Raw genomic sequence first — 13,848 nt, forward strand, 5'->3', positions numbered from 1 at the left:
ACTTCTGCACCTGTCAAAAATAAACAGAAGTTTATAAAGTTTTTCATACCATCTTTATGTCTCAAACCTTGTCAGCTATATGGCATTTGAAACCGCATCCATTGTACAATTTACTTTAAGGCATTTTCCAAAAATCAGAAAGCACTCATAAGACTTCAGAAAGAAAAAACAGATTCAATTCAGTTTTGATTTTTAACATACACATTTAGCTGTTTTCTACATCATATTTAGTTAGCAGCAACAGTTAACGTAATTCCTTGGCAGCTCAGTTATTCCAGTTACATTATTAAACTGACATCATTACTTACACCACAACTCTGAAACTAAATCCTCCCTTACCATTTCTACACTTAATTCCGCAAGGCCAAAACATCAGATGCTTCCCTATTACACTTACCTCCTCAGTCAGTTTAGTGTTGGATTTTTCCAAGGCATCCACTTTTGCCTGTAGGTTGTTCACTGTAGCACTGTTGAAAGGAAGAAAGCCTACGTTAATTCCTTCTTTTTTTTTTTGTAGTCTCATTTCTATTGTGCTATACTATATAACAAAGAATAAATACATCATGTATTACCTTAAGTGTCTGTTGAGTTCTTCTACATAGTTCTTCTGGTCCAAAATAGCAGTTATCTGACCATCTCTGGAAAAAAAAAAATCACTCAGCTTAGCCAGAGCATAGTCCTTTCATATCTAAAACCAGTGACTGCGTGGCATGTTTGTGGAGGCCCCAAGCAGATCAGAAGGTCTTCTCCACCAAGCCAAAAGATGACAAGACAGAGAGGAGCCAACCCTAAGTCATTCAGCCTACTTTTAGCATGCACATATCTAACTATGCTACCCATCCTGATCACCCCACAGGGGCTTCTGGCCCGGCTCCACACTCCACAGAGGGATGGAGGCAAACCATCATTCTGAATGCTTACATGGACAGAAAGACAAGCCGAAGAGGAAATAGCACAATTTCTCTTTGATCCTAAACCTCAGTATTTGTATTAATAGACCTAAGAGACACCATTAAAGGTCTAAGAGGAAATGCAGCCAACTGCTAATGTTCAACTAGACAACATTCAGGCAGTTTGTCACACATGAAATGGAAGGATTAAGGCAAAAATGTTTTAGTGAGTACAAAACTATTTTGAATTAAGAAACGGCTTTTACTACTTTTATATGGGACAAGAGTTATCTTGCCAAAATTCATTCAAGGAAAGCCATCAACAAATGTGCTTTTTTGCATGCATTTCCAGCAGGAGGTCCAAACTAAAGAAGAGATCTAGAAATGACACTACAGATAAAATAAAGGCAATCAAAACACCAGACCCTGAGGTACAATAATTAAACATGTACTTGATTTCAAAATGGCAGAACCTCTTAAATAAGAGGTTCAAAAGTCTCAGAAAACCACAGGACTGGATCTGTGTGTCAGTGTACCCACACTATTTTTCAAGATCTTGCTCTGAAAGTTGCATAGCTACATTTGTGTACACTGGCACAAGTATTCAGAACTATTACACTTATGATCAGTTCCAAGTGGAGAATTTATTTAGGGACGGTATGGTGCCAAAAATCAACTGCTATCCTGCCAGCTGCACAACTGGTAAAGGCTACTAAGCTGCTTACCAAAAAGGTTTTCAAGAATGGCAGACCTAACTCAGCAAAGGGTCACTGTTAAGATACTGTCATCTTCCTAAATTGCCAGTTAATAAGGAACACAGAACTCCTGGGACACCTTCCCCACCCCTGCCACCTCCCAATACTTCCAGTATCTTATTTATACATTGTTTTTTCATAGAGGAACAATTCACTCTAAGCAATGTTTTAGTGAAAAATTTAACAGCTTGCGGGGCAACTTGAAATACTTGAAAAGTCATCAAGAGATAACAATTTATCTTGAAAACTCGAAAGGTTATCAGGAGATGACAAGCAGGACTCTCATGCATGTGCTTACCCTTCATTGCCTTTTGTGCTGTTCCCATCTTTCAAATACATTGAGAAATCAATAACTCCAACCTAGGGAAAAAAAATACATTTTACATTAAATTCTTCTCTTAAGAAGAAACACTGTTCATAGCTATGGAAGTTCAGGGTTGTTCAGTTAGAACATCAGCACATGTTGTATTATAACAAAGATTCATTATACCAGTAATCTAGCCAAAATGAAGGAAAACATACCCTCATTCAAGCAAGAATATGCTAGCAGAAACAGCAAGCTAGCAAGCAAGTCTTAGGAGATAAGGACAAACATTATCATCACTAGAACCATAGATTGCTTATGCAAGCTGTAACGTAAGTGCACGTGGGCCTTTCTCTTTTGTTTAATAGCTACATTGATCTAGTCACATGGCAGGAGTGAACTACAAGATCAGTCCACTTCTCGCCCCCTTTTTGGGAAAGTCCATCCCAGCACTCTGCTTTATCTTCTTCTACATTTCACACCACAGCAATCCAAATGCAGACCGCATGAAAGCATAACAAAGAGAAAACCAAAATCTTGAATCTCTGATGCCAACTAACTGATGAACACTATAATGGTAGCAAGCTTGTATTAGTCTTAAATGACTTATAGAAAAAGATATGAATCTCAGATAAACAAAGTCCTCTACAACAGAAAATTAGTCCAATTTAAATGAGCAGAAAAAACATTAACAGAACACCCAGTACCTGTGAATCCAGGTCTTCTCCTTTCATGCAGAAGTTTGCATCAATGACATTCAAGCCTACTAGCAGGCCAGCAATGATCGCACCTTCTTCTTCCATCATTAGTGCATTAGGCTCATAAAATTCACTGCAGGATGGACAACAGGAGAAAACAAGTGTTGCATCTTTTAAAATTCGACCAGAACATGGCCAACTAGAATGGCTTTTCTGGTATTTCATACAATAATAAAACAAGCTCAGGCATAACAAAAATCAGGCAATAACACAAACTACACAGAAGTGTAGTCCTATCAATAAATTGATGCTCTGACCAAACATCTCCCAGCACAGTACATCTTGGGGTGAGGCAAAGACCCAGCAAGTAGGAGATCTGGGCTCTCAGCTGTTAGAAGGTGATGCAAAGCAAGCATGAAAGTTGAGTGATATCAGAGCACAGTGAGGATTCAAGATTGAGGCTTAATGTTAAGAGTTTTACAAATAGCATACTTTTACTGCTCCATTAAATACTTCTCTAACATAAGACACCACATTTTCCAGTGGACAATAGAAAGTTCTCCTTTCCAGCCCCGAGTCAGCTATGGATTTGCATGGACAGACAACAACAACAAAAACCTACTTGTTTACGTAAAGAAACATTAACATATTTATTAAATCCTACTACTTAATGTAATCATAGCAGTTCTAATCTGTGGATTTACAATTACCCTAAAAACTAACTGCTGTTTTAATGAATGGGGAAGCAGACAGAGAGAAACAAAATGACTTGTTCTTAGTCAGATGTTGATGAAGTGACAAGGTCAGAAACAAGTCCAGGGCCAAGATCTCACAAACGAGAATACTGCATCCCATCTATACAAATATTTCACTCAAGTCACCTCTTTGGAAACAAAATTTTTGTTTATTCTAACAGACAGACACTTGAGACAATAAGGATGGCAAAACGGCAGCTCCTGAATGAAGAAAGAATATTAAACACTTTTATTCCTTCAAAGGAAGCTCTACATTTCACAAACATTACCATCACATCAGGAAGAGTACACACACCCTTATTTTTTTTTAAAGATCTTTTACACCCAAAAGGTATCTTACAATAGGGCAAAAGGTAACCTTATCTAATCTGAGAGCTCACTACTCACCTGAGAAGATCCTTTCTGTTAATCAAGGCCTTCATGTATTCTGAAAGTTTCTTCTGCATTAGTGCCAGACGAAGCCAAGCTCTTCCTCTACCCACAGGTGTCCTACAAAGGCAAGAAACAGAAGTTACACACAAACTGCAATATGCATTCACAGACAGCTTTAATAATCCCATTGTGTCTGAAGTTTCTGCACCTTGAAGATAGAGCTGCCATTGATGACAAGAGGGATATACAAGGTATTTAAGCATGAATAGTTACAGACAAGTTTATCATATAATCATAGAATGGTTTGGGTTGGAAGGAGCCTTTATAGAGACCACATAGTGCAAGTAATTATGTAAACAATTATCTAAAGAATTATCACTGCTTCTCCCCTAATTCTGTATTTGTTACTACCTTAACAATATTTTCCTGACTTCACTGGTGCTGAATGGTACTACACAGAAGGTGATTTACTGAAGCAGATGAACTCTAGTTCAAATACAGTTTTATATACAGCAAATCTGAAGAACACGTGTATATTCAGCTCAACACTGATTCCCAGGCATCAATTCTTCATGTAGGTGTTAAGCCTGCTGAGAATCCACAAAGACAACAAAATCACAAATTCACCAGTGTTCTCTTCAAGCGCTTTGCTCATGAACGCACTCACAAGATGCAATAGTGTATAGTCACAGCCCTTCCAGCCCTTCTCCCCATTTCTCCTGACAATCTGAAGCACACAGCTTTAAAAAAATATGAGAACTGATATGCTGCATCACAGCTCTGGCTCCTCTACCCTGGCATACTGGCCAGGAGCCAGTATCAGATGCTCTAAAGTAAGGTGTTCAATCCCCCCGTGTTGAGCAGTACCCTGATTAGAAGGAAATTTCAGTCTCCAGCAGTCAGCTGTCTTATAGCAAGCAGCATGTGGAGCACTTTATTTTCTAATCTTAACCAGTGTAAGTAGCAATTGCCCGTGGAAGTCATCTTCGTTATTCCCTGTTGTGGTCTTGACCTCACTAACGCATGACACTTCATAACCCAAGGGGTAGTATGTATACAAGACCATGTTTTAGAGACCTCTTCCAAAGCTGTCCTTTATTTTATGTCATGTTGCAGTTTTCTGGTACAACAGGAAAAGGTAACAGGAGCTCTGGCATGACACTCCTAGCGCTCCATGCTGATCTTGTAAGCTGTTCCAGGCAGAATCCTGCACAGTCCTCTAGTACAAGCACCTGTCCATATGTACTTCGCTAGTTACTAACCCAAGAGAAGCTGCTATTGAATATATTCACCCTTTTTTTGAGCAAGGATGATCTGATTCTTAGTCATGATGCTCATACAAAAGTTTACTCAAACTTTTTAGCTATTTTCTAGACTGAAAACCTTCACACTAACAATTTTTTTTTAGTAATGGAATAAGCAAACCTCAATGTATCTGAAATGACTATGCAACTTTTAAGAGCAATGTATCCTCAAAGAGGTTTCTTTACCACACACTAGTATCTTCTCCACCTCTGTGAGCCTTCCTTTTACACAAACTTTACAAGTTCATCTGAATTTATTTAAAAAGAAAAATGACCTCTATAGCCTTCCTTCCAATTCCCTTCCTCTACAGTCAGGGAGTCAGTAAAGACTGACACATTCCTAAGACACATTGCTAACCATAAATGAGTGACAAGCAATGTACTATCATCCATAAAACCCTTGAGCTTAATATAAGAAGTAACATATCATTTTCTCTCCTTCTGTAGTTCCTTAATTAAGGAAAAAAAAAAAGACTGAAGAACCATTTGTATCAACAGAACATGGCAGACAAATTCCTGATTATGTTTGTCCCCCCTTCTCTTCTTCAGGATCCTTCTTACAATTAAAAAGAAAAAAACTTATTTGCGCAGTAAAAGACTATACTTACTTCAGACCTGGGAGATCCTTAACACTTGCTGTAATCTCTGCAGCTTCAGGAACAAGTTTTTCTACTAGTTCTAGAGGTCCCCAAAATGACTTATTTTGCCCAAGAAAAGTCTTTTTGGCTGGAAAAGGGAAAGATATAAAATTAGTCCATTAAGCCTTCGTTGACTATCTGCATTCTCAAACAAGGTCAGAAGCCAGTGAACAGTTGCCAGAAAGATTCTACTGGGCAAGTACAACAGATTACTTTTTATGCTCAGGTGTAGCAATTACTGGCATCATTCAAATAAGGCAACAGGAGCTTGAGATGGATGGCAGAAATAATTTTATACATCCCAGATACTGCAAAACAACACCCAGTGATAACCAACAGCTGAGATTCAGTGCTAGTGGCAAAAGTTGCTCTCAGTGTCCAAGTTACATGTTGTGTGCGCAGTAGTTTTCCCTCACTGTCCATCACATTACATGAAAGAGAATTGCATCACTTTGAATCCACTCTTTTCATAGCTTCCAAGAGCTTCTCTGTACATCCTTTCCTCCTTTGGGAAAGACTCCTAATAACCCCTACATTTTAGAACTGTTTCTAATAACCCCTGCATTTTAGAACTGGAAATGAATTTGCTTCTTCCATAGTTTTACTGCTACTTCACAGCAGCTGTAAGGAAACTGAGAACTCAGTTAACTTAAAACCTGCAGTAGGGACACCAGCAAACAGATAAACAAAGCTGAGGAGTATGAACACTTCTCCCTTGCACAACGTTACCTTACCCAGCGCAGAAATCGCTTCATCATCGTGTAATGCTGAACTCAACTAATAAAGCAGCACTGCAGGATGTACATACAGGCGCTGAGAGGGAGTTTAATATCCCCTGCTTTTCATCCCAAGCTACTATCAAGCAAGGGCGGCAAATGAAGTAGCATGATACCGGGCAGTTTAAGTTGTGACTCCATATTGTAAATATAAATATACGCTCTGCCTGTCATTTTAAAAAGCAGCTTACATGACAAGAGCTGCACACAGCCCAAATCCTTGATTTTGGGAGAACCGAGAAATGATCTCAGCACTACACCTCCACTTCCAGCAAGAGGACTATTGCCCCTCTGAACTGTGAAGACATACAAAAAAAAAAAAAGTGGAGTTGTGATCTTGCTGAGGAGCCAACTTTATTCCTAATGACTTTGTCATATTTGAGTCACATCTGCAATGCTGTTATAGCAAGTGACAAGCAACATCAACAACTGAACTTTTCACCTGTGCTATTACATCTCCAGCAGAAGATGTAATAGCACAGGTGAAAAGTTCTTCTTTCTGTCACGTCACCTGTGATCATAATGGACATCCTGCTCTCTTCAGCCTGCTGCTGAATACCACACCAGACCCTGAAACAAGATTTCTCTTTCTTGCTCCTATGCTACGACCAACAGCCCGGGAGGACTCCTCTCAAGGAAGGTTACCTTTCAAGCCATGTTTAAGACAATGTTCCATCACAACGAAGAACTGCTGAAGAGGTGCATAGTCAGAGTCCAGCGTCCTGCCCAGATTAAGTGCAGATTCTATCAACCCCTTGATACTCAGTTTTGCCATGTTCATCAGGTTCATGCGTTCATTAGCCATGAGATAATTAGGATCTACGGAAAATAGAAGAAAAATACTGTTGAGTAACAGAAGTTATTCTTAGTACAATAAGATACCCCATCTCCCTCTTTCTGTCCCCCAGCTTGAAGATGTTTTTAGTGGCAGTAACAGTTTGATGAGAGGTGCTCTCCACAGGTCTGTTCTTGAGAAAAGTCAAAATTAACTAGCACTTTATGATGAAAGCCATACTGACATGGGAGTAGGCAATATATTAAGGGTTTCCTCAATACTTTCACTACAAAATCCTTAATTTTTCAAGAAATCACAGTTTGAAGGCTGATGATAATATTGTGCTTTCCATCTTGACAAGGTGTTACTGAATGTTACGGCTGTCCCTTGCTCTAGCTCGAATCCCCAGCTATACCCAGCAGCTACAACCCAGTAAGAACTCTGCAGAGGTGATTTTTTTCTTCAACCTACAGCCAACCATGAATCCTCTCACACTTAATCCATCAATGTTCTTCTCTATCAAGTCTTGCATCTTTCATGACTTTTTTTTTTTATTTGGGTGTAACAGAGCTAATTCACCTTGTCTACAGGCCTCGTGCCCCACAACTTGCCTCTGTCACAGCACAACATGCCAATGCCAACACAAAATGCCTCTCTTCCCAAACACCTTCCTTTCCAACACCTCAAGAAACAAACTTTTTTACAGCATTACTATCCTGTAACCAGAGTGAAACTGTCATATATCCACAGTACAGCTTGCTCAAGCTTTAGGCCTGGAGACACACAGTAACAGAGACAAATCCTTGCTGTTACAATACAGAGTTGCATCAGCTGCAAGTCTTCTGTTTGCTTCTGCTCCACCTGCAATCTCATACCCAATTTTTGAGCTCAAGTTCCTCAGCACAAGCAGCAGCTCCGTCCTTGTAAGGCCCATTTATTTTGGGGTGCTGTAGACAGCAGCAGACCTTTGAACGAATCTACCACCTTTGACAGTGAGTTTATTACACCTAGCAGAAAAAAGGTGACCACAGAGCATCTAAGGCTGGATGCATACCCAGTGCTTAGATATGTCACCCACTGTACTAACTAAACGTGCTTGTGCTCAGCAAGCAATTAAAACAAGTAAATACCTGAGACAGAAATCCTTGAAGGGTTTCAAGAAAAATTGCATTTCTGTTGCAGAGGACGCAGAGGAAAGCAAGGCTAAGTTAGATGGAAGAAGCCACCAAGATAACTACAAACCTCAGCAGTGGAAGAATTGACATGGATGTTGCTGCTACCACCCAGCACTACCACTTACACCCATGAAATGACTCTTGTTGCCACTGAGAGGCTTCTCAAGCTCTTTTTGGCTGCTCAGAGATTCCCTCTCCTCAACGCTCAGACAGCTTAGAAGGTTCCTATGTCTCTCTCACCTTGAAACATCCGTCATTGTTGAGGAGGAGATGCAACCCCCCATCCTCAGTTGATCTCCTCCCCAAGTAAGCTCCTGCAGAAGCCTGGGTTTGTCTTCAGCACGTCTGCCACTGACTAGGCATGAAACCTCTGCCAGACACGTAGACTTGAGCTGTCTGGGTTTGTAACAGCTCCCATCTCCCCCTGTCCATAGCAACATGAGGGACGATCTCTCATCCTCTAAGACGTAACAACCTAGCCAAAAAGGTTATGTTTTCCTCAGACTGCTGCCGCCTCCTTTAGCAGCTGTTGTGCTGATGAAAGGCATCATCCTGCTTCATCACGGCGCCGATACTGATGAGCCCAGTTGCTTGTGTGTGGGCGACTACAGCCTCCTCGTCATCTCAAACATCCTACCACTGCGACGAGGCATCTTGTCAGCACCCACCACCCCGAAACAAAGCAAGAAGCAGAACTTCACAGAACTATAAAGGTATTAGAAATCACCCTGATCCTGCTTTCAATTTTGGCCACCTCATGAAAGTTGAAAAGCACTGTAGGCCCAACTGCCTCTAGCTGATATGAGCAATATTTAATTTTAGTGACCTATGGCTGAATACAACATAAGCAACAAGAGCAGCAGCTGCTGCTGTGTGATTGAGACTTCCTGCGCCAGACAAAGGAGGCAGTGAAAGACACCTCGGGGCTAGGAGAGGAAAAGCAACTACTGAAGCGCAGACAGCCATCCCCAATCAAAGAACCAGAGAAATTATACAAGGGGATCAAAAGAGAATATTTGTGAAATCTAGGAGCCAGCAAAACCTGGGAACAAGCCGAATCTGCCTCTGAAGCACTCCACATTCAGGTTCCCACGGCTCCAAAACTAGCTGGCACTCCACGTCGTGATGTCTGGGTATTGCTGCTTAGTTTTGCATGGCCTGTCTGCTAGCGGATGGGCTGCTTTTATCAGGGATGCTGATGGCCCAAGAAATACTCAGACCTAGCTCTGTGGCAATTCAGCTAGCAACAGTCAAGTAGCTCCTGTTAACGTTAAGGGGTGTGAAAAAATCCACAGTCCGGGGAGAGGGACCCATCAGGGCAGCTGCCACCACTCAAAGCTGGTACCGCAACTGCTTTGGTTTGGTCTCTTCAAGCGTGTTAGGACAAGGCCTCTCTCTCCTCCCTTTTCTTCTCCAGGATCAAGCAGTACCCGAAGCTGTCTTCTCTAAATTTCACTGGAACCATCCTGGCAGGTCCTGCACACAGCAGCTCCAGCAGTGAAGCCATCCGACGGAAAAGGAGAGCATGGAGCCAGTGCTAAGCAATGCACTGGCTGAAATCACCATTAATCGACAGCCACGAGCCTCATTTCACTCCAGGACACATCTGCTGCCACAGAAGAGTGTCTTCGTTTTCAGAGAAGCACCAGACAAGTTCAGCTGGTCCTGCATCTGCAGTCTTCTACTGCTGAGGGACAGAGCAATTAAGGCTCCTGGCGAGTTGTGTTTTAACTCTACACTCTTCAAGCACTGATTGATTTGGCTCCCGGCTTATAAAAAGTCTGGGAGAAGGCATTTGCAATTTATTTTCACCGTTTAGGTAACTTAAACTATTCGTTTAGCAACAAAATTCTTGCAGGAGCATTGGACTGTAGAAAGATGTAATTTAGTGGGTGAGTTTTATTGCTTTTGCAGAACTACTACTATTTTAAACTGATAGATTTGGCACTTAAATTGAGCAGAATACCTGTTTTATGATTTGCAATCCATTTTATGATTTGCTGTGTAGCTAAGAGAACAGCCACCATTACTAGAAATGCAGGCCCAGGAAAATAAAAAAAATCAGATGCAATATAACACCAAATTGATTGCAAAAACATAATTTTTGTGCATGCAGTTAAAAATACATTCAGCACTCCTGAGTATTCCCTTCTATGCACTTCTGGATGATGCTAACGAATGCCACCTCTGACTATATCCATCACAGTTGCCTTCTAAGAGCACACAACTGTCACTACAGCATTTGCTTCTACCACAGCGGGCTGGTAGGCACAAAATTACGTTTTGCTTTGTTTCCGTGGCTCAAACCCCTTCCAGAACCACCTCATCTACAAAGAAACAGCCAGCTCCCTCCCGCAGGACTCCATCTACAGCGGACTAGACTGAAATCTTGTCAATAATCACAGCTTCTAGTTCTTCTTCCCTATCGGGGCAGCAGCAAGACACAGGAAGATGGAGAGAGCTTCTATCCTTCCTTACCAGCATTTTTTTCCCCACTGGCCAAGGCGTGCCTGTAAGTAAGGGAGCCCTGCCACAGTACTGAGCTGTGGGATGCTTCGATCGCATCAGTAGCGGGGCCGGCATCCAAAGTGATTCTGCTCAAGTAGCAAATCAATGGCTAATGCAAAATTAAAGAAACCTTGCAAGATACCTACACAGAAAACGTTACTTAGGCTACAGCTATCAGCTTATTTGAATTAGGATCGATTCCAACTACACTGTTCAGAATTCAGGTGCTATTCCACTCACAGGAAACCATATACATTTCTTCCAGTACCAAGAGTTGCTGCCTCATGCAGACCCACGCTAAGGCCAAGGGTATGCTATGCTTTCTGAGGCAAGATGCGTGGTTTTCCATGAGTCAGAGGTCTGACTGCCGTGTATCAACCAGCTTCAACGCGACACTAATTAAAAAAGAAACAAAAAAATGTGCATGAAGCACATTCAAGGTAACTACATTCTTTCAACACCTCTAAAAGATAAGAGGTGATGAAGATGCAAGCTGATGAAAGCACTTAGTTAAAAAAGGGAAAGCTGGGCCATGTATTTAAGACTAAAACACGGTCACAGTCTGAAGAACTATAACACCATATCACTGCAAAATGTTTTAATCGCATTGACTAATTAAAGGCAGCTTCTTCATTAGTCTGTTGTGAATGATGGTGCTCTGTGTATGCATCTTACCCAAGATTTTCATCCTGTAAATAAATCAACTGTCATATGGTATAAAAGTGCATAAAATCCCAAAGACTTATTCCAAAAATAAAATCCTAAATAACAAATACCTTGTTATATGTGCTGCAACATGCACAACACTGAGTTTGAGTCTAAAAGAACAGGGCATGCAAGTAAAAATGACTTTCATACACTAAGACTGTCGAGGCAGCTTCAAGTCAACCCAGCCATTTTCTGCTCTGACAACCCGAACCTGACATCAAGCTGAGATTCTCACTTCTTGCCAATACCTTCTCCAACTTTCTCTCTCTGCCGTTAACTGCAGAAAGCTCAACCTGTGTTGACCATAAATGCCACATTGTGAACTTTAAGAGTAAAGCCTTGGTCCTTACACTTGGCCTTTCAACGTGGTCTGGATTTCAATTCAAGTAACCTTAAATTCTCCAGACAATTTTGCTATTTAAAAATCATAGCTTCTACAGAACAGACCTACCGTGACCATGCAGTGGTCATGATTGCACTGGGCTTGCATCCCACTAATATGGCAGGTATTAAGTAATCTGCTCATTCTGTTTCCCTAAAACACTAAACTCTCAGGTTTTTGAAGATGTGTAACTCTGCCATAATCATTCACATACAAACTGCATGAAAAGCAAAGCATTCCTGAGAAGATTCAAGGAAAAAAAAAAAAAAAAAAAACTTTTAAAAGCATCCAAGAACCTCAGGAACCCCATCATTTTTTTAAGACAGTAAAACTAGGAACATAAAAAGTCAAAGGAAAAGTCAACGCAATATTGGATCTCAAAAGCTTAAGCTGTGACTGTGCTTCTAGGGACTTTCCTCCTAGCGACAATAAATTTTATCACTCCTCATACTGAATTCCTGTAACAGATTTAAGAAGAAAATAAAGCCAGAACTTTGATCAAACGCAGGGACTCATGAAATGCTCTAAGTGCAAAACGTCTGCTCAAAGCAGTGTCTATTGATTAGCAAGGTTGTCCACATACTGAACCTATTTTAAAAGTCAAGAATCCAAATTTCCAGCCATCTGAAATTTATAAAGGCTGCTGCTGTGCACAAAAGAGAAATAACTTGTGAGCAGTTCATGCTGCACTCAGGTTAACTGAGATACGTGGTAATGATGAAGCACTGGCTTTCACAGCAAACCAGCCAGCACTGAGTTTCAGTTAAGCAAATTCACATTAGGAAAGACATTAGTTCTAGCTGCTCAGGCTCTGAAATCATGAACACACGTATAATTTGAAATAAATGCAAATTAAATAAACTTGAAATAAATCCCTAGATAAATTAAGGACTTGAAATGACTTCTTCCATGCCTCTGTTCTGCCATGCTACATGATACGGAAGGTGAGAAAACTCTCAAAAAGCTGAAGCTGTCTCTCTGCATATTATTGACAGAGTCCAATAACCTTCCTTGCCACAAGCCTGAGGACATCAGGAATTGCCATCCTTGCGGTCAAAGCCACAGAGTGTACAGGCACCTACCTGCACACCAGCTGCCCTAGGGCACGGCCTGGTACCCAAATTCAGGCTGACAGCAGGGGCCTGTGCTAACAGACCGATTTATGGTCAAGGTAACCACGCTGTGGTCATCTCCTCATTGCCACCCCAGCTTTAGTGGCAGCTGTTTCCAGCTGAATGGCTCGCACAGTGAGCTGGGGGCCAGGGGAGTACCTGCACCCTGAGCTGTTTGCTTTTGGCATCTGATCCAGAGTCTGTCAGTCCTGATGGACAAATAAGTTCAAGCAAGCTCAGGCTGTTTCAATACTGCAAAAGCAAACAGGAGTCGAACATCCGTGTGTATCTTTTCAGCTTCTATCTCAGCTGGAGCTTTCCTGACACTCCCTTATATCCAAAGTCCTCACCTGCCTTCTTCTGCAGCACACTTCCCTGCCTACCACAGCCAAGAAGAGGGGATACACAGCTTCTGCTTACCGCCAACTCACTCCCTCAGAGGTAAGCAGCAACTAAAATAAAAATGAATGAACGCTCACAAGTGAACAGTAGAGGCATGCCTGTTTCTACAGAAAAATGTTTTACTGCAATTTTTTACTTCTGCATTCCAAACTCAGCCTGCCTACTCTAAGGGACTGTGGATAAACTGGAAAGGAGCTGTACTAACACCACATTACGAACATGCATCTCATTTCCTGAGAGAAGCAGCATTTCTATAGCATTTCAATGGTTGCCTCATCTGTTCTTGCTATTATG

The 13,848-nt window shown here is 41.3% G+C and overlaps 1 protein-coding gene across 7 annotated transcripts in view; it reads right to left on the reverse strand.

The window, feature by feature from the left end:
- RUFY3 (RUN and FYVE domain containing 3) overlaps nt 1-13,848 on the reverse strand; it is a 55,383-nt gene that overhangs the window by 18,526 nt on the left and 23,009 nt on the right. For all 7 annotated transcript variants that reach the window (XM_027456035.3, XM_027456033.3, XM_021279702.4 and 4 more), the window contains 7 exons: nt 7,138-7,311; nt 5,687-5,804; nt 3,790-3,891; nt 2,657-2,780; nt 1,944-2,005; nt 573-638; nt 398-467 (listed from right to left, as the gene is read on the reverse strand). In XM_027456035.3, coding sequence (XP_027311836.3) covers nt 398-467; nt 573-638; nt 1,944-2,005; nt 2,657-2,780; nt 3,790-3,891; nt 5,687-5,804; nt 7,138-7,311 — 716 coding nt within the window. The remainder of the gene's footprint in view (nt 1-397; nt 468-572; nt 639-1,943; nt 2,006-2,656; nt 2,781-3,789; nt 3,892-5,686; nt 5,805-7,137; nt 7,312-13,848) is intronic.

The sequence above is a fragment of the Anas platyrhynchos genome, chromosome 4 (assembly GCF_047663525.1).
Source record: "Anas platyrhynchos isolate ZD024472 breed Pekin duck chromosome 4, IASCAAS_PekinDuck_T2T, whole genome shotgun sequence".
In the NCBI taxonomy this organism is placed as follows: Eukaryota; Metazoa; Chordata; class Aves; order Anseriformes; family Anatidae; genus Anas; species Anas platyrhynchos.